The 21316-nt window shown below is 35.7% G+C and overlaps 1 protein-coding gene across 4 annotated transcripts in view; it reads right to left on the reverse strand.

Annotated features, from left to right (window-relative positions):
* The window catches only part of LOC127860164 (protein CDV3 homolog), a 337157-nt gene that overhangs the window by 310444 nt on the left and 5397 nt on the right, over window positions 1–21316 (reverse strand). For 2 of the 4 annotated variants that reach the window (XM_052398056.1, XM_052398051.1), the window contains exons 2-5: window positions 15941–16017; window positions 6960–7114; window positions 5164–5439; window positions 2567–3868 (exon numbers count right to left, since the gene is read on the reverse strand). In XM_052398056.1, coding sequence (XP_052254016.1) covers window positions 3804–3868; window positions 5164–5439; window positions 6960–7114; window positions 15941–16017 — 573 coding nt within the window. In that variant the 3' untranslated portion in view covers window positions 2567–3803. Of the gene's footprint in view, window positions 1–2014; window positions 3869–5163; window positions 5440–6959; window positions 7115–15940; window positions 16018–21316 lie in introns of those variants that run through there. The other 2 variants (XM_052398053.1, XM_052398052.1) reach the window with 2 other exon arrangements.

The following is a 21316-nucleotide window of genomic DNA, read 5'->3' on the forward strand; positions in this document are numbered from 1 at the left end:
CTTATGATACAGGGAATTTACCGATCGCCAACAAGCCTTGTGTCGTTATTTTCCACATTTTTGTCTGCAACATTAAGGTGCATTTTAGTGTGCGACTATTTGAAAAAGGAACGTTTGGGTTTCGTATTTTTTGTGTTTGACGCAATTTGTATACCTTTACTGTTTTCTGAAGGTGCCAGCATTGAAGCTATTGATATTTTCGAAACGAGAAACTTTTTTCAAATTTTCTAAAAATGACTTTCATCTCTAACTTGAATCAACGGACAGGAAAGAAATTCATTTTAAATTTCATTAAATTATCTGTTGTTTTTTCGTTTCTTTTGTCCTTACTTGTCAGCAAGAGATCGACCGATATATCTGTGTTGTCAGTAACCCTATTTTGTAGATGTCATTAGGGATTTCACTCCTTACACTTGTATGGGTAACTCATTTAATTTTGAGCTAATTGTTTATAAATTAATGTGTTTGACGCCATTATCGTAGTATGACTTCGATGAGATTAATGAGGCACGATTGGTCATTGTCGACAAGGGTACTACTTAAATGTACAATGACAAATCGAGCTTTCATTAGTGTAACATTTGATCCCCAAAAAGCAGTATATCTGTGCATACATTATATCTCGTAAAATTTTCATGTCAATAATCCGAAAATGAATTGAGTTATGTCTGGAAAGATTGAACAACTTTTTTAAGAATCATTCAGGAATACTGCATGGTACGCATTAACTGATGAATATACCTTGGATCTTTATATCACATCTACACGACGAAGACCTTTATCACGAGAACCACGAGATGTTTAATACACAGAATTTCCAAAGAAAATCTATAATATGCAAAAGTCGATTTTTTTTCTACATGTACTTAATAACAAGAGCACCGCATAGCGGGTGCAACGCTCGGCTGCGGGTGCAGTTTTGAATAAATGAAAGCTTGTCAGAAGTTTTATATTAGAGGTCACAGTGACCTTGACCTTTGACCTAGTGACCCAAAAATGGGTGTGGCGTGTTGAACTCATCGAGGTGCAGCTACATATGAAGTTTCAAAGTTTTAGGTGGAAGCACTTTGATTTTAGAGCCAATGTTAAGGTTTTAGCACAACGCGGACGGCGGACAAGCTGGCTATGACAATACCTCGGGTTTTCTCCAAAAACAGCCGAGTTAAAAATCCTCACTACTTCAGGGCTACTAAACCACAACACTTTCTTATCTTAACTTTATTTTTCTTCATTTATCATTAGAACAATTTCAAAATATATGTTCCTTCTTTTCTTGTCAATATAGTACAGTTTGGTTACAAATACCGGTAGGTAACTTTAAATAATAACCAGTGTTCTTGTTTCAGTTATACTGCATTATTTAAAAAAAACTTAACTAGCCAACTTACATCAGATGTAGTCCTATTTGTTAACAATTATGTCAATATTTTCTGCCATATTCTTCTAGCATTTTAATGGAGTGAATTGGCTATTACACTATAAACAATCTTAGTAATTGGGGAATTCCTTTTATATTAGGTAATACGAGAAAACACAGGTCTATTGTGCAGTGCGAATACAATTAACATGATTTATATGAGGACCATATCACACAAGAGTCACAATGAGCAAACATACATCTTGTGCCATACGCAGCCAGCATAGCTCCAGACCAGTCATCACATCCGCACAGTCTGGTCTGTATCTTCCTATCCACTATAGAGTCATGTAAGATATTGGCCGCACAGTCCCTTCTGAGGTTACACTGGCTGCATATGGCATAAGACCCATTTTCGTAAGCTGTGGTGCAAATAGCCCTAACAAACCTATCAGATTAAGCATAAAAGACTGAAAACAATTTACAAGACACAACACCCATATGATGGAAGAATCTGCTGATGTCAATCATGCTTAGCCTCCCCCCTCCCCCTCCCCCCCCCCCCCCCCCCCCCCCCCATGGCACATATGGGAGCAGAAACAAAATGGTAATGCCGTCAAGTGCCTTAATCCACAGTTTATACAGAAGAACACAGAATACATGGGATATTCTTTATACTGTAACAATGTCGCCTCTGGGCCAGAGAAAGTTTGTGTATCCACCTGTGCAGAGAATCATTAACATTCTGAACTTTTTAGCTCAACTCAAAAGATGAGATCTGAGTTTCCACTCATCTGAGTATTGTTTATGTTGTAAGTGCACAAACATTTTTAAATCTCAGCTATTAGAATATGCACATATCCTTCTCAAACTTTAGAAAAAAACTCAAAGTTTAGAAATGAAGAAAAACTCTTACTTGAGTCAGAATATTGACTAAAGTACATGTATATTCAGGATACCAACAATTGGCCGCGATTGCTCATAATAAACTAAATAATATTACATTACATCTTTTTCCACATAAAAAGTCGTCATTTCGTGTGCAGTTTGTCCTACAGTATTCATGCACACTTTTTGCCTTTTCCACAAAAAAATCCAAGAGCTTTGAATTACATGTACAACAAATAGTGGTTTGTGGCTTCCACTAATGAATTATACTCTATGCAAAACAAAAACCATATACATGCCACTAATTAAATCGCAACATACCTATAGCACATAACAAATTAGCACAGAATATGCAAGACATTGGTTTAAATTATTATCAAGAAACCCCAACATTTAGCAATATCCAATATGTTCATATACACACTTGATATTTTTAAATACAATTTTGAACAGAAAAGAATATTTTTCAAACATTTAACAGATACGAAAAAATATACAAATTTTGCTATCATTTCCCACATTATTATCAGTATAAAGAGTATACATGACAAACAAGTCTTTCCTGAAGTTTGAATTAACTCCTAAAAAATTCCAAGAAAGTATGATATTAATTACTGTATTTCTACTAATTCTGCTTATTCTTGATGCTACAGACACTTATTAAGCACTCATAAATGAGACAATATGTTACCAAAAAGTGAGTATTTTAATACTAGAAGATCCTTTAAAAATTCAAGAAAATGTAGAAAAAATTTCATGACAATTTCCATAATAATTGATTACACAAACCATGCTAAAGAACCCGATCTGAAACAAAATTAAATAATACCATAACCTTTGAAAGAAAAAAATGAGTCTTGTGAAAATGCAGGCTAAATGCATGTCCTAACATAACGTCCCAGATTAGGCTGTGCAGTCAGCACAGGCTAATTATGGATGACACTTACACTTTTATGGAATTCATCATTTAAAGGAAGCCTCTTAAAAATGAAAATCCAGTTTACATTGAAAGAATTGTTACTCAAAAGACTGTGCAGACTGCACTGGCTAATCTCAGATGACACTTTACATACATGCATTAAGCCTTATTTACCCAGAATATGTCTCAAATAATTCCATGACCTTTGAAATCAAAATATTGGTGATTTCTTCTTATTTAAGCAACATGCTCTTCTGCAAAATCGTAATCACTTATACCAATAGGCAGTAGGTACATATTTTAGTATCAAATAAGTCAAAGATTCCCCCTTTAACTTTTAACACAAGCTATAAAACTCAATGTTGTTACTACTGTTTCATTTTCAAAATAAGCACATTTCTTAAGCGATTGAGAGATATTGATTACTTAACACTACAAATGGGCCCGAACAACGTTTTTCAGTTTTATGAACATTCACAAGCAATGTTCACATAAATTCCAAACATAATCAGCGATACTTGAAATTATACAACTGACATTTATGTATTTCAAAACACAATCTGCACTGGTGCCACTAAGTATTTTGGTTGTGTCAATCTTGTAGAGCTGAGAACTTGTTTCCTAGGGAGAGCTGTTGAGTTACCTTAGTGGGGTCGTCAATCTGTCTACCACCGTGCTGTACACGCTCAAAAGTGGTTGGATCGCTGAAAACAAAGTGTATACATGTACTTAAAACTTGTTTGATCAATGAAAACAAAGTGTACACGCTTTAAACTTGTTGGATCAATGAAAACAAAGTGTACAAGCTTAAAACTTGTTGGATCACAAAAAACAAAGTGTACACTTTAAACTTGTTGGATCATCAACACCAAAGTGTACACTAAACTTGTTGGATCACCAAAAACAAAGTGTACACTTTAAACTTATTTGATCACTAAAAACAAAGTGTACACTTAAACTTGTTGGATCACTGAGAACAAAGTGTACACGCTTAAAACTTGTTGGTTCACAGAATACAAAATGTACACGCTTAAAACTTGTTGGATGACTGAAAACAAAGTGTACACTTAAAATTTGTTGGATGACTGAAAACAAAGTGTACACTTAAAACTTGTTGGATCACTGAAAACAAAGTGTACATTTAAAACTTGTTGGATCACTGAGAAAAGTTCAAAAACAATGCTTACTAGAAATAGTAAAATATCATTACAATTGAGCCTTGCTGTGCAAAAAAGGACTTAATGCATGTGTGTAAACTATCTTCCCAGATTAGCCTCTTGAGTCCACAGGGGCTAATCAGATACGACAGCGTTACCTTAACTTCAATCAATATTTGTTTACAGGATACTTTCTTTAAACAAAAACTGAAAGTGTCGCCTCTGAGTAGCCTGTGCCGACTGCATTAGCATAAATCCCAAGCTAGATGCAAGCTTGCTTTATCAAAATTTTCACCTGCAAATAAAAGTAATTTACCAGAAATCACGTTTGCTGATATTCTATTTTAAGTTACAGTGACCTTAATCTGACTGGACCGTTATGCATTCCCAAGATAGGTATTCATGGAACTACATACTTTAAGAATTTCAGAGGAATATCCCCATCCAAACTCAAGTCGTATAGCTAAAACTGCTTCCCTAATTTTCCTACGACAATAAATCCACACATGATCCAAATACAATCTCAAGTTAGGTATTATTTGCAATATCGTAAGTTTCATTAAGTTTGGTCAATACAAACTAATTGACTGACATCCAGTCTGATTCAACACACATCCCATACTCAAATCTAACAAACAGGTTTTCAACTCTGTTAAAAACCTGTTGAACACAATCTACTCAGAAGCAACTTGATATTTGCTATGTGCAACCATCATATAACCAGAACAGCCTGCAAGTAACTCTCAGAACATTTTCAATTTAATTAGATTCTTTAGGGGACAACAAATGGTCAAAAGGCATATGCTTTACTACAAAAAAAACAAACAACTGAGAGAACGTACCTATCGACTGGAATGGGTGGGGCATTGGCTCCAAGGAACAAACAACTGAGAGAACGTACCTATCGACTGGAATGGGTGGGGCATTGCCTCCAAGGGTGGGGAACTCCTCCTCACTCTTCAGGTTGGGCATCTCCTTCTTCCTCCGCAGGTGAGAGGGCACAGTGGGGCCCGAGGGGGTGGTGGTTCCCCCCGCAGCTGCCGCCGCACGCTGACTAGGAGGCACGTACTTTCCTGTCGGCTTAGGCTCCTCCTTCTTTGGCTCTTCTACAGGGGTAGCTACAATCAGAATAGAAGTACAGTGAAGAAATGAGCCTTGCTTTAGGAGAACAGGCCTTAATGCATGAGCCGAAAGTGACTCCAAGATTAGCCTGTGCAGTTTGCCAAAAATCAATTCACCGGAAAAAAAACTCACACTTCACCTGTATGGAGACCCACACCAAAAAACAGCTCAATATCTGAAAATGTGTAGTAAACAACCTTTGGAAAATGGTTATTATAGAGAAAATTTCTGAGTCCGATGCTCATAACATTGCAAAAAATCAAAGGACCAAATAAAACTCACACTTAACATGTAGGTCATGTGGGTAGACTAACATACACAAAATCAGCTCCATATCTGAGAGCATTGGGTAAATACTTCCAGAAAACGGAATGCCGGAAGACCAGTCCAACTCCTATATGTAACCATACCAGGGGCATTAAAACTTTATTATTTGTCAGGCATTAATTTTCGTCTATTACATCAATGGACAGATTGATGAATTTAAGATCCTAATTGATAATTATGTCGAACAAAATTACGACTGAATTACAGTTGGCATGAGCCATTAAAATCCAACGTAATTGACTCATACATACTTTGTCTGTCAAGATAAATCTGGTTTTGACACAAAGCGGTGTACATTAAACAGTGTATTTAACTGACATGTCACATTGCAGAAAAACGGGAATGCAGTAAAGCTGTATCAAATCATGCGTCGACTTCGTTTACTTAGAATAGTAATGATTAACGCTACTTGTTAACAACTTTATCACCCATTGTGTGTATTGTGTTTTTCAGTGGTGGTGCAGATTATACAGCCACTACGCAGTGGATTCAGATAAAGGACTGAAATAGATTCTAGGCATGTATTACAAATTAATAAAAAAACATATTGATAAGTGTTTAATTGTTTGCGTTAAAAAATGAACTTTTAAATGGCATACAATAATTAGTGTCTATTACTATCACCTGAAAACAAAAGACTAGTTTATTGGCATGTGACAAACAGGCCCAACCTCCTGTAAGTGACTCCAGAGTGTCTTCCCATTTTGCCCTCCACGATTTGTATTACAAACAAATTGGATACTAACTGACGAAATTACAATATACCCATTTTCTTGATCTTAGGTCAAAGTGTTCTTAAAATATTGAACAAAAACAATTTTTTGGTGTTTCAAACCCATGTGACCTTGAACTTTAAAACGTTAACCTCAAAATAAGTAGGTGTCATTCTTTCCTCCCAAGTAACCAGTACATCAATTAAAATTATCATAAGTCAAAGCGTTTTGATATCATGAAAAAACTTATTTCATGATGCAAGTTTGTAACATTGACTTTCGACCTGCCAAACTGAAATACATCTTTTTTTCCTCCATCTTTTGTTACCATTATACCGTAATCAATAACATGCATGATTGTAGGTAAAAGCATTCTTAAAATAAACTGCAAAGAACATTTCCTATTACAAGCCAGTAGCCTTGACGTTTGACCTGGTTACCTAAAAAAATAGGCTTCTTCGGTTTCTGCTGGTTACCTGGGTGCTCTGGCTGTACAGCTGTAGGTGCAGTTGTGGCCCCGCTCTTCCAGGGCCCCTGCTCTCCCTTGTCTCGGCGCTCTTTCCCCTCCCCATCCTCGTTATCCTCATCCTGGTTTTCATCTCCCTCCTCCTCACCCTCTTCAACCTTGTCTCTGTGAACATATGCGCCTCTTTCTGGGAAATGTTGGCTTTATTCATATGCCTAAAGTGTCGCCCCAGAGTATCCTGTGCAGTCCACACAGGCTTATCAGGGACAACATTTTCTGCTAAGACTGAATTTTGGTTTAGAAACGAGTTCATGAGAACGCCGCTTTGATTTAAAAAATAATAATTCACCTTTGACCTTGAAGAATGACCTTGACATTGAATTTCCACCACTCAAAATGTGCAGCTTCATGAGATACACATGCATGCCAAATATCAAGTTTCTATCTTAAATAATGCAAAAGTTATAGCCAACGCTTTGATAGAAGTTATGAGCATTTTACCATAATTCCTTGAAATGCACTAAGTGACCCCTTGACCTAGTTTTTGACCCGGCATGACCCATATTCGAACTCGACCTAGATATTGTCTAGATACCACTTCTGACCAAGTTTGGTAAAGATCGGATGAAAAGTATTTGAAATAGAGAGCAGACACGAAAAGTGTGACAGACAGACAGACTGACAGACGGACAGTGCCAAAACTATATATCCCCTTTTCTTCGAAAGGGGCATAAAAATTCAGCCTTCAAACGAAATCCACACACATGGTTTCTGCGCAAAAAAAAAGTTTTCTAATGGAAGTCATGCTGAACTTGACCTTGACCCAAGTAGTCCCTAATGCATGTCTGAATGTAACCCATCAAGATACAAAATTTAATACAAATTCCCACATCAAAACTTGATCTATAAAAAGACAGGTTTTCTCCTTTTTTTTTAAATTTAAAGCTAGGTTTACATTTATAACCATAAGCATAGCATTTATGAACAATATCTTCAATGAAACTTTGAGTAATTGAGAAGAAACAGTTTTTCTTCTATTCTCAGTAAGAGTGATTTTGACATTTAGCTGACTTGCCCAAAATGAACCACCATGTTATGTAAGTAATTAAGCAATTTACAACATTTCAGAGCAATAACCTCTATCCAAACTCAATTTATTTACCGCAAACCAATTTTCTATTTTGAGTAAAAGTTACCTTGACCGTCCTTGACCTGACTGGCTTTAAATGCAATCCAAAATAAGGTCTGCACATATTGTACCCACACACACATTTAAGTACAATCAATTCAAACTTAAGGTAATAAGGGTAAGCTATTTATTCTTTTTCTAGTTACAGTGGCCTTGACCTTAACCTGACACACAAAATTAATCCACACAGGCTTGCTATATCCTAGGCTTGATGCAGATTGGTCCAAGCAAAAGGTATTTAGATGATAACACCAAAATTGCAATTCCAAGCTCAGTTTTCATGTATGTTTCCAATACACACAAAATATCTCAATCAAAACTCAAGGTAATGAGTGAAAACTGGTTTCCTACATTTTTAGCAAAAAAATGACCTTGACCCAAAACACCCTAAATACAATCCCAAGCTAGATCTCCATGCAAGCTGACTATATCTAAAGTTTCATCAAGATTGGTCAAAGTTATTGGCCGGAAACCACATGTTTGCTGTTTTTCTATTTTTAGTAACAATGACCTTAACCTTTACTTTACGAGCCCCACAAGTGACATGCATGTAAGTCTCCATGTAAGCTACCTACACAAAAGGATTTCGGAGCAGCATCTCCAACTAAACTTAAGTTATGAAGCGGCATCGTTTTTAATTTTTTATAAGTGTGACCTTGACTTCTACCCAACAAACCCCAAATACAAGCCCATGCTAGGTCTCCATATGCAGGCTTGTTACATTCCTAGTTTTATGAACATCAGTTTCTACAAACTAAAGTTATCGACCATCAACATCTGTTTCACGCTGTCTGCCTGCCTAACATACATGTACAACTGTACCCTACCTGGTTAAAAAGATTTAATGAACAAGAGTTCCAAACTGTCACAAGATACGCCCGTTTTAAGGCTTTGGACAACTTGATAACTTTACCATGACCCATAATTGAACTTGACCTACATATCATCTAGACACAACTTCTGACCAAAGTTGGTGAAGATTGGATGAAAACTACTTCAATTAGAGAGCGGACACCATGCTAAATGCTTGAAATGCAGTAAGTGCTCCATGACCTAGTTTTTAACCTGGCATGACCCATATTTGAACTGGACCTACATGTAGATATTGTCTAGACACAACTTCTGACCAAATTTGGTGAAGATCGGATGAAAACTACTTCAATTAGAGAGCGGACACCATGCTAAATGCTTGAAATGGTTTAAGTGACCCTGTGACCTAGTTTTTGACCCGGCATGACCCATATTCGAACTTGACCTAAATATTGTTAAGATACAACTTCTGACCCAGTTTGGCGATTATCGGATGAAAACTACCTCTATTAGAAAGCGGACACCATGCTAAATGCTTGAAATGCACTAAGTGACCCAGTGACCTAGTTTTTGACCCGGCATGACCCATATTCGAACTTGACCTAGATATTGTCCAGATACAACTTCTGACCAAGTTTGGTGAAGATCGGATGAAAAATACTTCAATTAGAGAGCGGACACCATGCTTAATGCTTGAAATGCACTAAGTGACCCTGTGACCTAGTTTTTGACCAGGCATGACCCATATTCGAACTTGACCTAGATATTGTCTAGATACAACTTCTGACCAAGTTTGGTGAAGATCGGATAAAAACTATTTTACTTATGTATCATTTGGTCCCTTCATTCAATTACCAACCATGACTTTTGAATAGTTTTCACACCCTACTTAGAAGATATTCACACCTGACTAAGCAGCCATTTGATTGACAGATACAGCTCATTTCTTCAATGTGGTGGCAATCAACATGCATATATAAACGAGAAGTGAAATGTGGAAAGTATGTGACAAACGAGTGTTAACCTGTTCTGGATTATAAATGCCTAAAAAGCGGAAAAACAGTTCTCCTGGGACAGTCCAAGTACAAACACAAAAGAGAAAGAGTAATAGTTCAAAAAGCAATATGGCGGATATTCCGACTTGTGCAAATATCGCAGGAGCGGCGACATCCACACCTGCTAACGCTATCCAATCGCCACAAATAAACGGTTCATTTTTGCAGGCAAGTCAATCTTTCAATACAATGTCACTACAGCCATGTAGCTTAAACAATAACAGTAATTTTCCCAGTAGTCAATTTATGAACATGGCTTCACCGGGGTATGGACAATTCAATATGCCAACAACTCCAAATGTCATGTATTCACAGCAAAATACAGATTTTACCACAGTGCTGAACATGCTTTTGCGCAGGATGGACAATATAGATAAAAAACTGTGTCAATTAGAAACCATTCAATCAGCAATGAATACGCTTACGGTGAAATGTGAATGAATGGACAAAAAAGTGTCACAAATTGAGATCAAAATCAGAGAAATCAAACAAAGCCGCGAATATGACGGTACTATGCAGGAGAATTTAAACAAAAAGCAAAAGGAAATCGAATTGCTAACTGGACGGTTGAAAGACCATGAACACCTCATGCAGCACGAAGTCATTGATCTTAAATGTCGAAGCATGCGGGATAATCTTCAATTCTTCAAAATTCCCGAGGAAAAAGATGAACAGTGTGAGAAAAAAATACTGGACTTCATGGAATCAAAATTACGAATCGAGAACACATCTAGGGACATTAAATTGCACCGTGTCCATAGAATAGGTCGGTATAACAGCGCACAAATTAGGCCTATTGTAGCCAAATTTGCTTATTATCCAGATCGAGAACAAGTGCGGAAGGCATCCAAAGAGCTAAAAGGGACCCCGTATGGTATATCGGAACAATACCCCAGGGAGGTAATGGAAACCCGACAAAAGCTTATTCCAATCATGAAGAAGGCGAGAGAAGAGAATAAGGAGGCCTCCCTGAGGGTGGATAAACTATTCTTCGACGGCTGTGAATACAAGTCGAATGCTTAGGAGAAATGTGGGAGTGTTGTGAAATGTGTAACCTGGAACGTTGAGGGGCTCACAACGGACAAGTCTTCATCACCGGAATTTGTAAAATTACTTTCACAATATGATATTATTTGTCTAACTGAAACATGGACAAACTCAAAATCGAATATTAAATAGTATGGATTTAGTGATCCAATACTTTCATATAGACGTTATCAAAATAAGCGTGCGAAGCGTGCAAGTGGTGGAATTATTGTATATATTCGCGATAATATACGAAAAGGGGTTTCAGTTGTTAAAAATGAAATAGATTGTCTATTATGGATTAAACTTGATCAACATTTTTTTAATACTGAAAATGACATGTATATTGCTGTGACATATATTGCACCTGAAAATTCACCTGTTCACCCACGATTTGATGGAGATATTTTTAAAACAATTGAATCTGATATTAATACTTTCAGCAAGCTAGGTGCGGTTTATGTAACGGGCGATTTAAATGCAAGAATTGGTCGAAAACTAGATTATATTGCATATGATCGTAGTTTAAGTAATCTTGCTTTTATAGACATTGACCATCCTATGCCTAGGGCAACGTGTGATTTGAATTCAAACCGCTTCGGGGACGCATTACTAGATTTATGTTTGGCTACAAATTTTTGAGTTGTTGACAGAAGATTACATAACGATAATAATATTGGTAAAATAACATGTTTTACACATAATGGGCAGAATTTAGTTGACTATCTGTTAACATGGTCGGAAAATTTTGTAAAAATCGTGCACTTTACAATACAAGATTTTAATGAATTTTCTAATCACGCTCCCCTTGAATATAGTTTAAAAATTGGGACAACTAGAAAAACATATAAGCGAGGACGTAAAACTTTTGTGAAATGGAATCCTATTCACAAGGAAGCTTTCCTTTCAGAATTATCGGGCGACATTTCGAATCTAGAGTTAAGTTTAAAACGATGGATAGATAATAACGATGATGCAGAGGAACTAGCATCAATGTTTACTCAATACTTATCGTCTAAAGGTAATCCTTATTTCGCGCACACTATTAACTGCGATAGAAATCAATTCGATTCACATGACAAAAATAAACAAAAATGGTATAATGCGGAGTGCGAAAGTAAACGTAAAGAATATAAGGATTCTTTATACAATTATAACCAAATTAATAACGAGAGCAATCGACAGTCAGTATTAGAGAAAAAGAAATCGTATAAATATTATTGTCGTTAATGCAAGACAGATATTAATAGAACTTTAGGACGCAAAATGGATAACATGAAATCTAAGTCACCTAAAGACTTTTGGAAAATGTTCAAAAACAGATCACCAAATCCTAACGGAGAAACAATTGAATTAAATGAGTTTGTTGAACACTTTTAAAACCTGGCTAAAAACGAAGGTAATATAAATAATGAAAACAGTATAAATTTTGTTCGCAATTTCGACAGTAACCATAACTCTGAAAGTACTTACCCGGAGCTCGACAGATACATAACGATTAGGAAATAATAAGGCATGTTCTTCGGACAATATAATATACGAATACTTTAAAGAAAGTGTTCATGTAATATGTGATGCATTGGAATTGTTATTTAACCATATTCTCATGTCCGGGAAATTTCCTCACAGCTGGTCAACGTGTCTGATTATCCCCCTTCATAAAAAAGGCGATCCTTCAATACCCAACAATTATAGAGGTATAACCCTTGTGAGTTGTTTTGCTAAGTTATTCACGAGTATACTCAATGAACGCTTACAAAATTGGGCTACAGCTAATGACATTTTAACTGACGCACAGTTCGGTTTCCAACCGGGTTATTGTACGGTCGACGCATTATTTGTCCTTCAATCATTGAAAGTCATATCAATAATAAAAAAAATTGTTTTGCTGCTTTGTCGATTATTTAAAGGCATATGACTTAACGGATCGTATGCATCTCTGGTTTAAACTCATTAGGTCCGGTATCGATGGCAAACTCCTGTCCGTTTTTCGCTCTTTGTATAACCAGATTAAATTAGGTGTAAAACATATGAATAGTATTTCCGATTTATTTGAATCCGACATCGGGTTATTACAGGGAGAAATATGTCCGCCAATAATGTTTTCATTATTCTTAAATGACATTGAGTTGCACTTACAAGCTGATATAAATGCGGGCATTACAATTGATCAATTATCCATTTATCTTCTATTATTCGCCGACGACGCAGTACTAATCTCAGAATCAGCTGAGGTTTTACAATCATTCTTGAACAATTTGTTTGAGTATTGCACGAAGTGGAATATAACGGTGAATGTCGAAAAAACAAAAATTGTTATTTTTCATAAAGGCAGAATAAACAAGATGTGTTTGTGAAACACCAATGTCCCTCAATATGATGTTTGACATTGTAAGATGACCTTGACCTTGTGGAGGATGACCTTGACCTTGACCTTTCACCACTCAAAATGTGCAGCTCCATGAGATACACATGCATGCCAAATATCAAGTTGCTATCTTCAATATTGCAAAAGTATTCATAAAATAAGCGATTTGGGCCACATATATTTGACCTCTGACCTTGAAGGATGACCTTGACCTTTCACCACTCAAAATGAGCAGCTCCATGAGATGCACATGCATGCCAAATATCAAGTTGCTATCTTCAATATTGCAAAAGTATTCATAAAATAAGCGATTTGGGCCACATATAATTGACCTCTGACCTTGAAGGATGACCTTGACCTTGACCTTTCACCACTCAAAATGTGCAGCTCCATGAGATACACATGCATGTCAAATATCAAGTTGCTATCTTCAATATTGCAAAAGTATTCATAAAATGAGCGATTTTGGCCACATATATTTGACCTCTGACCTTGAAGGATGACCTTGACCTTGACCTTTTACCACTCAAAATGTGCAGCTTCATGAGATACACATGCATGCCAAATATGAAGTTGCTATCTTCAATATAGCAAAAGTAATTGCAAAATGTTAAAGTTGGCGCAAACAGACAGACAGACAGACCAACAGACAGGGCAAAAACAATATGTCCCCCACTACTATAGTGGGGGACATAAAAAAGGCTATAGATGGGTGTACAATAATAATCCAATTGAAATCGTGAACAAAGAGCGATGAACGCATTATTTACTGTTACAAAATCATTGAATGTATCAGTTAAAATAATGTTAAATCTGTTTGATGCATTTGTTGCCTCGATTCTAAATTATGGAAGCGAGGTATGGGGGTTTACTAAAGCCGAAAATATTGAGCGTGTCCAACGCAAATTCTGTAAATGGCTTTTAAGTGTAAAAGCTTCTACTAATTCAAATGCTTTGTATGCTGAAGTAGGGAGATACCCGATGTATATATGTCGATATTTGCGAGTAGGTAAATATTTCTTAAAATTGTTCAACGAAAAATCTTCTAACTGTATTTTAAGCAATATTATTCATAAACAATTTAAAGAAGCATGTGATAATCCTCACTCCAAGTCATGGACATCAAACGTTCGGAAACTCTTGCAAGAGTCAGGTTTTAATGACGTATGGTTATATCCAGAATCTGTTAATGTTAACAGCTTTATTATAATGTTTCGCAATAGATTAAAAGATTTGTTTATTTCAAAATGGCGAATTGATGTAAATGACTCTCCATCACTATATTTGTACAAAGAATTGAAACCCATTTTTTAAAGATCCATTTATTTAGACAAAATTGAAAATTCGAAATTTAGAAACATAATCGCAAAATTGAGATTGTCTTCCCATGTTCTATTTATAGAAACTGGTAGGCACCAAAATATTCAAAGAAATGAAAGAACATGTACATTTTGTTCAATGAATGAAATTGAAGATGAGTACCATTTTGTTCTTATATGTCCTTTATATGATAATATTAGAAATACATGTATACCTGTTTTTTACAAAAGAAGATCAAGTATGTTTAAATGTGTACAATTGTTAAATGAGACTAGAAAATCTGTATTGATACGTCTAGCTAATTTTTGTATAAAAGCATTTAAACTTAGAGCCGAAAATGTATAGTCTTGAGAATAGTTTTTTCCCCAAAATTGTGATTTTGTAAATAATTTATAACTGCATAATGTCTAAATTTTATTTTTCTCAATCACTAACGGATCATAATCATTTACTTAACTTTGTTTAACAATTAAGAGCCTTCTCTTTCATATTGCATTCTCACAAAAATCATCTATGTGTAAAAATGCATAAATATTTGTTGTTAGTTTGACGCATGTGTATGTATATGTATTTATGATTGATTTATTGTTTTTGACGATGAGCTGTATATGCTTAAGTCACAAATAAACTATCTGTTCTGTTCTGTTCTTCTAATAGTGTAGGAGGAGCAGGTGGCCAGGACGGACGGACAGACAGACGCACATCACCACAATATCCCCAGTTTTTCTCCGAAAAACGTGGGGATAATAAAATACTTATTATATGTATATTTGATAGATTCACTCCATAATTTCACAAATACAAGCCTTAGATGTTTCAAGACACATGATTTGTTATATTACTGCATAATGAACACAAATGCAGATTTGCAAATGATTCTGTACCTCCCTTGACTGTTCCTTGTATATAGTGTATTGGCTGTAATTGGGCTGTGGTCTGTAAAAAGGGGGTTTAATGCATGTGTGTAAAGTGTCATCCCAGATTAGCCTGTGCAATTTGCACAGGCTAATCAGGGACGACACTTTCCCCTTTTGATATTTTTCGTTTAAAGAGTCTCTTCTTAGCAAGAATCCAGGTTAGGCAGAAAGTGTTGTACCTGATTAGACTGCACAGGCTAATCTGGGATGACACTTTATGCTTTAAACCTCATTTCACAGAGCCCGGCTAAATTGTATTAAAATCTAAAACTAGGGAAAATGAGAGCTATACATCTATAAACATACGCGATCTGCAGGTTGGCTATCCGCAGTCCAGAGTAATCTTTTTCCTTCTCCTCCTCCACCTCCTTCCATTCCTCCTCCTTAAAAACAACACGGTGTATGAGTCGCGCTCATTAAATGCTAATGCATGTGCATAAAATGTTGTTCCAGATTAGCCTATGCAGTCTGCAAAGGCTAATCAGGCACCACAATATTCGCTTTTGTTATTATAAGAAAGTCTCGTCTTAGCAATAATCCAGTTTAGGCGGAAAGTGTTGTCCCTGTTTAGCCTGGCTTCAAATCTGTATCCAGGCTGAGTGACACATACATGTATCACAAAACCAATTTGAAGAGTTATACAGAACTTGATTTTATTGGACAATAAAGTGCAATTCAATGAAGATTAATTGATCCACAAAATTAAACAAACATAAAATACAATCACAACCCATTAAAAAATGTGAGGACCTTTATAAGTTGTGACATTTTAAAGGGATCTTTTCACGCTTTGGTATATTGACAAAATTGAAAAAAGTTGTTTCAGATTCGTAAGTTTTCGTTTTAGTTATGATATTTGTGAGGAAACAGTAATACTGAACATTAACCATGCTCTAATATAGCCATTATATGCATCTTTTGACGATTTTAAAACCTAAAAATTATAAAGCGTTGCAACGCGAAACGATTGAATAATTTGGAGAGTTCTGTTTTTGTCGTTAAATTTTGTGAAACTACGAAGATTGCTTATATAAGGTATAAAATACGTCAAGAATGTGTACTCGGCGGAATAGCTCAGTAGGCTAATCGTTTTTACTTCAGGACTCTGGCAGGACTCCAGGGGTCACTGGTTCGAAACCTGCTCCGGGCAATGTTCTTTTCCTTTTTTTAATTTGTTTCTTGATTTTTTACTGGAGCTTTTATGATCCAATGTTTACATTTATCAATATAAAGCATTTAATGAATAAGCTAAAAAAATGCCAAAATCTGTGAAAAGGCCCCTTTAAAGTTTTAAAAAGCAAATATCAAGGTTTAAGCATGTATGACCAGAATAGTTAAATCCATGTAATCGCATATATTAAAATTAAATGATATCGTTAAAAATATACAAGATGCAGCATTAACAGAAACTTTGGTTTTTGCTTTACATTATAAGGATGGTGGAAACAAAAAGGAGTGACGTTAGCGCATGATTTATTATTTACAAAACTATAGCCAAGCAATATATGTCCCCTACCGGCTCCTCCATTGTCAGATTTTTTTATTTTTTTTAAATATTTGTTGCCATAGCAACCATAATTTTTGACGTAGAAACAAACTGAAATGACGTGCATAATAACGTCCATAATGTCCATATTGCCATCTATCCATGTTTCAAGTTTCATGAAAAAATATGAAGAACTTTTAAAGTTATCGCAGGATCCAGAAAAATGTGACAGACTGACGGACAGACTGACAGACACACTTAGCGCAAACCATAAGTCAAAAAGGCAAAACACAATATTATTATCAGAAGATTTTAATTTGTTGGATAATGTTTATAGTGACAAAACGCAAATATTTTTGGCCTATTAATTTATGTATCTACAATAAAGGGAATAAAGCTAATGATTTGACATCCATGCTTCATTATGTGTTAATGATAAATTCACGAAGTTATTATTTGCTGATTCTGATGAAAAAACGGCCATTCTTAGACTTAATATAAAAGAATACTTTTAATCTAGAAATTTCATTATTGTGCTGTCTATAGTTAAATATTGAGTTCTTCTTAAACAGCTCTAATTACAGCATTCTTTATTAAGTACAATACATCATGCAAAACATAACCAAATAATTGTAAAACTCCCTAATTTAATGATGGGCTTTTCATCCATGACTAAAGAACGAGATTTTTAATATGAAAGGCAGTGAAGAATTGTTTTTCCTGCAACGCTCTGAGAAAACTAGGCTTAATAAAGTCGTACCAGATTAGCCAGTGCTGTATCCACAAGCTTATCAGGGATGACACTTTCTGCTTTTAAAGACTTTATTGTTTAAAGGAGTGTCTTCTTAACAAAAATCCTGTGTAGACGGAGAGCTTTGTCCCCGATCAGACAGACACTTTACCCATATGCATTAAACCTGGTTTTCCATAAATCTGCTGAAATAAATTTGTGCAACTGTTGTCATCCAATATACAACATGACAACAAAAGCATGCATTTGTACACTGTACCAATGGCAGCCTTTTTCATTAACAGGAAGAAATGCTTAAACTTTGGATCAAATTAACACCACACTACTTTCTTTTAGCCGACTATTATGATTTTTTATAACATTAATGTGCACAGTCAACAGGATATTACATTACTGACCAATAATAATGATGGGAAAATAATACTTGTAACCCAATATAACTGGTATGAATCCAAAGGAATGTATATTGGAAAAATGCTGTACTGGTAAGTGTACAAAATGAACAAACAAACAATAAAACAACCAACTAAATAAAAGCGTGCAGAAGATAGCAAGATTGAAGGACAGGAGATGTGAAAAGTTTTTGTGTATTTAAAGTTTTTTTGAATTAGTAACTGTCCGATACCAAAATATTTTAAATTATTATCAGTAATTTATATAACTATTTTTAAAAACAGAAAATGAGCAAAAGTTACTGGGTGGACGCATGGGATAGATTGTCAAATCATGCCTACGATTTTTTCCTTCATTTTAAAGCGCCCGTAAAAAACACTTTCCCAATTAAACAAAATAAAAAAATTCTGATGTGCGTCAAAACTGATTCCCCAAAAAGGAAAATGGCATCAATTTTCAAAAGGGGATTATCTACAAGTCAACAAATCAAAAGAGCGCTGAAAATGAGCATTTCAGCAAAAAGGCATCAAAACAAACATTTAGAGGAGTTGTGCTATTATTTTTTTATAACAAGACATTTAAATTTAAATAGACACAATTCCCAATATCAATATTTTAAGACCCAAATTTTCCCATTTCAAGGTTTAACACACTCATGTCCTGTTTGGGATTTAAAAATTGCTGCATTTTTCAAAAAAGAAATTACTTACCAACAATATTCCCATGACACTAGCTGCATTTATAATGAACATAAAGCTGTTTTGTCTATATAAATAACAGATAAATGATGTGTCCAGGTATTAATTGTGTAACAAGAGGGCCTGAAAGGCCCAAAGTCGCTCACCTGAGATAACAAGATATTATTGGGACAAATCTTCTGACCAAGTTTCACGAAGATCGGAAAATAAATGTGGCCTCTAGAGTGTTAACAAGGTTTTACTATAGCCATATATGGAAAAAAGCCCCACCCCCTGGCAGTCATGTTTTTCAACCAACCAGCATTATTTTTAAACTCGTCCAAGATATTATCGGGATGAATCTTCTGACCAAGTTTCATGAAGATCAGACAGTAAATGTGGCCTCTAGAGTGTTAACAAGGTTTTACAATAGCCATATAAGGAAAAATGCCCCGCCCCTTGGAAGCCATTTTTTCAAGCAAACATAATTATTTTCGATCTCATCCAAGATATCATTTAGACCAATCTTCTGACCAAATTTCATGAAGATTGGACAATAAATGTGGCCTCTAGAGTGTTAACAAGGTTTTACTATAGCCATATATAGCCATAAAGAAGGAACAAGCGTCAAAATTGTCCCAAAACCAGGTTTTCAGTTGAAAAAAAGTCTGATAAAGGAAGACAATTCAAAATGTGTATTGTTAACCCCCTTGTGTAAAATTGACCTTGATTTCAATTAGAAAACAAGGGCTGTTTGTAAAACATGCATGCCCCCCATATGGGCTGTCAGTTGTAGTGGAATCCATTGTGTGAATACGTTTTTTGTCACTGTGACCTTGACCTTTGACCTTGTGACCTAAAAATCAATAGGGGTCATCTGCCAGTCATGATCAATGTAACTATGAAGTTTCATGATCCTAGGCCTAATTATTCTTTAGTTATCATCCGGAAACCATTTTACTGTTTCAAGTCACTGTGACCTTTGACCTAGTGACCTGAAAATTGATACGGGTCATCTGCCAGTCATGATCAATGTAACTATGAAGTTTCATGATCCTAGACGTAAGCATTCTTGAGTTATCATCCCGAAACCATTTTACTGTTTCAAGTCAGTGTGACATTGACCTTTGACCTAGTGACCTGAAATTCAATACGGGTCATCTGCCAGTCATGATCAATGTTCCTATGAAGTTTCATGATCCTAGGTGTTATCATTCTTGATTTATCATCCGGAAACCATTTTACTGTTTGAGTCACTGTGACCTTGACCTTGTGACCTGAAAATTCATATGGGTCATCTGCCAGTCATGATCAATCTAGCTATGAAGTTTCATGATCCTAGGCATAAGCATTCTTGAATTATCATCTGGAAACCATTTTACTATTTCAAGTCACTGTGACCTTGACCTTTGACCTAGTGACCTAAAAATCAATAGGGGTCATGTGCCAGTCATGATCAATGTACCTATGAAGTTTCATGAGCCTAGGCCTAAGCGTTCTTGACTAATCTTCCGGAAACCATCTGGTGGACGGACCTACCAACATGTGTAAAACAATATACCCCCTCTTCTTCGAAGGGGGGCATAAAAAAAGTCTGATAAAGAGAGACAACTCAATCAAAATGTGCATTGTTACTGATTGTTCATAGTTACATAGTTGTTTCAAAATCAATCTATTTTTAGTTGTGACAAACTTGACCTTGGAGATATTGACGTAATTCTTTCGTGCGACACACCGTCCAATAATGGTGAACAAATTTGCCATATGATTTTAAAATCTCACAATGAATGACATAGTAATGGCCCAGACAAGCTCATTTATGGCCATTTTCGACCTTCAAACTCAAATTGTGACCTTGACCTTGGAGATATTGACGTGATTCTTTTGCGCGACACACCGTCTAATGATGGTGAACAAATGTGCCAAATGATTTTAAAATCTCACAATGAATCACAAAGAAATGGCCCGGACAAGCTCATTTATTGCCATTTTTGACCTTCAAACTCAAATTGTGACCTTGACCTTGGAGATATTGACGTGATTCTTTCGCGCGACACACCGTCTAATGATGGTGAACAAGTGTGCCAAATGATTTTAAAATCTCACAATGAATCACAAAGACATGGCCCGGACAAGCTCATTTATGGCCATTTTTTACCTTCAAACTCAAATTGTGACCTTGACCTTGGAGATATTGACGCAATTCTTTCGCGCGACACACCGTCTAATGATGGTGAACAAATGTGCCAAATGATTTTAAAATCTGACAATGAACGAAAAAAGTTTTGGCCCGGACAAGCTCATTTATGGCCATTTTTTACCTTCAAACTCAAATTGTGACCATGACATTAGAGATATCAACGTAATTCTTTCGC

Source organism: Dreissena polymorpha, chromosome 15, assembly GCF_020536995.1.
Source record: "Dreissena polymorpha isolate Duluth1 chromosome 15, UMN_Dpol_1.0, whole genome shotgun sequence".
In the NCBI taxonomy this organism is placed as follows: Eukaryota; Metazoa; Mollusca; class Bivalvia; order Myida; family Dreissenidae; genus Dreissena; species Dreissena polymorpha.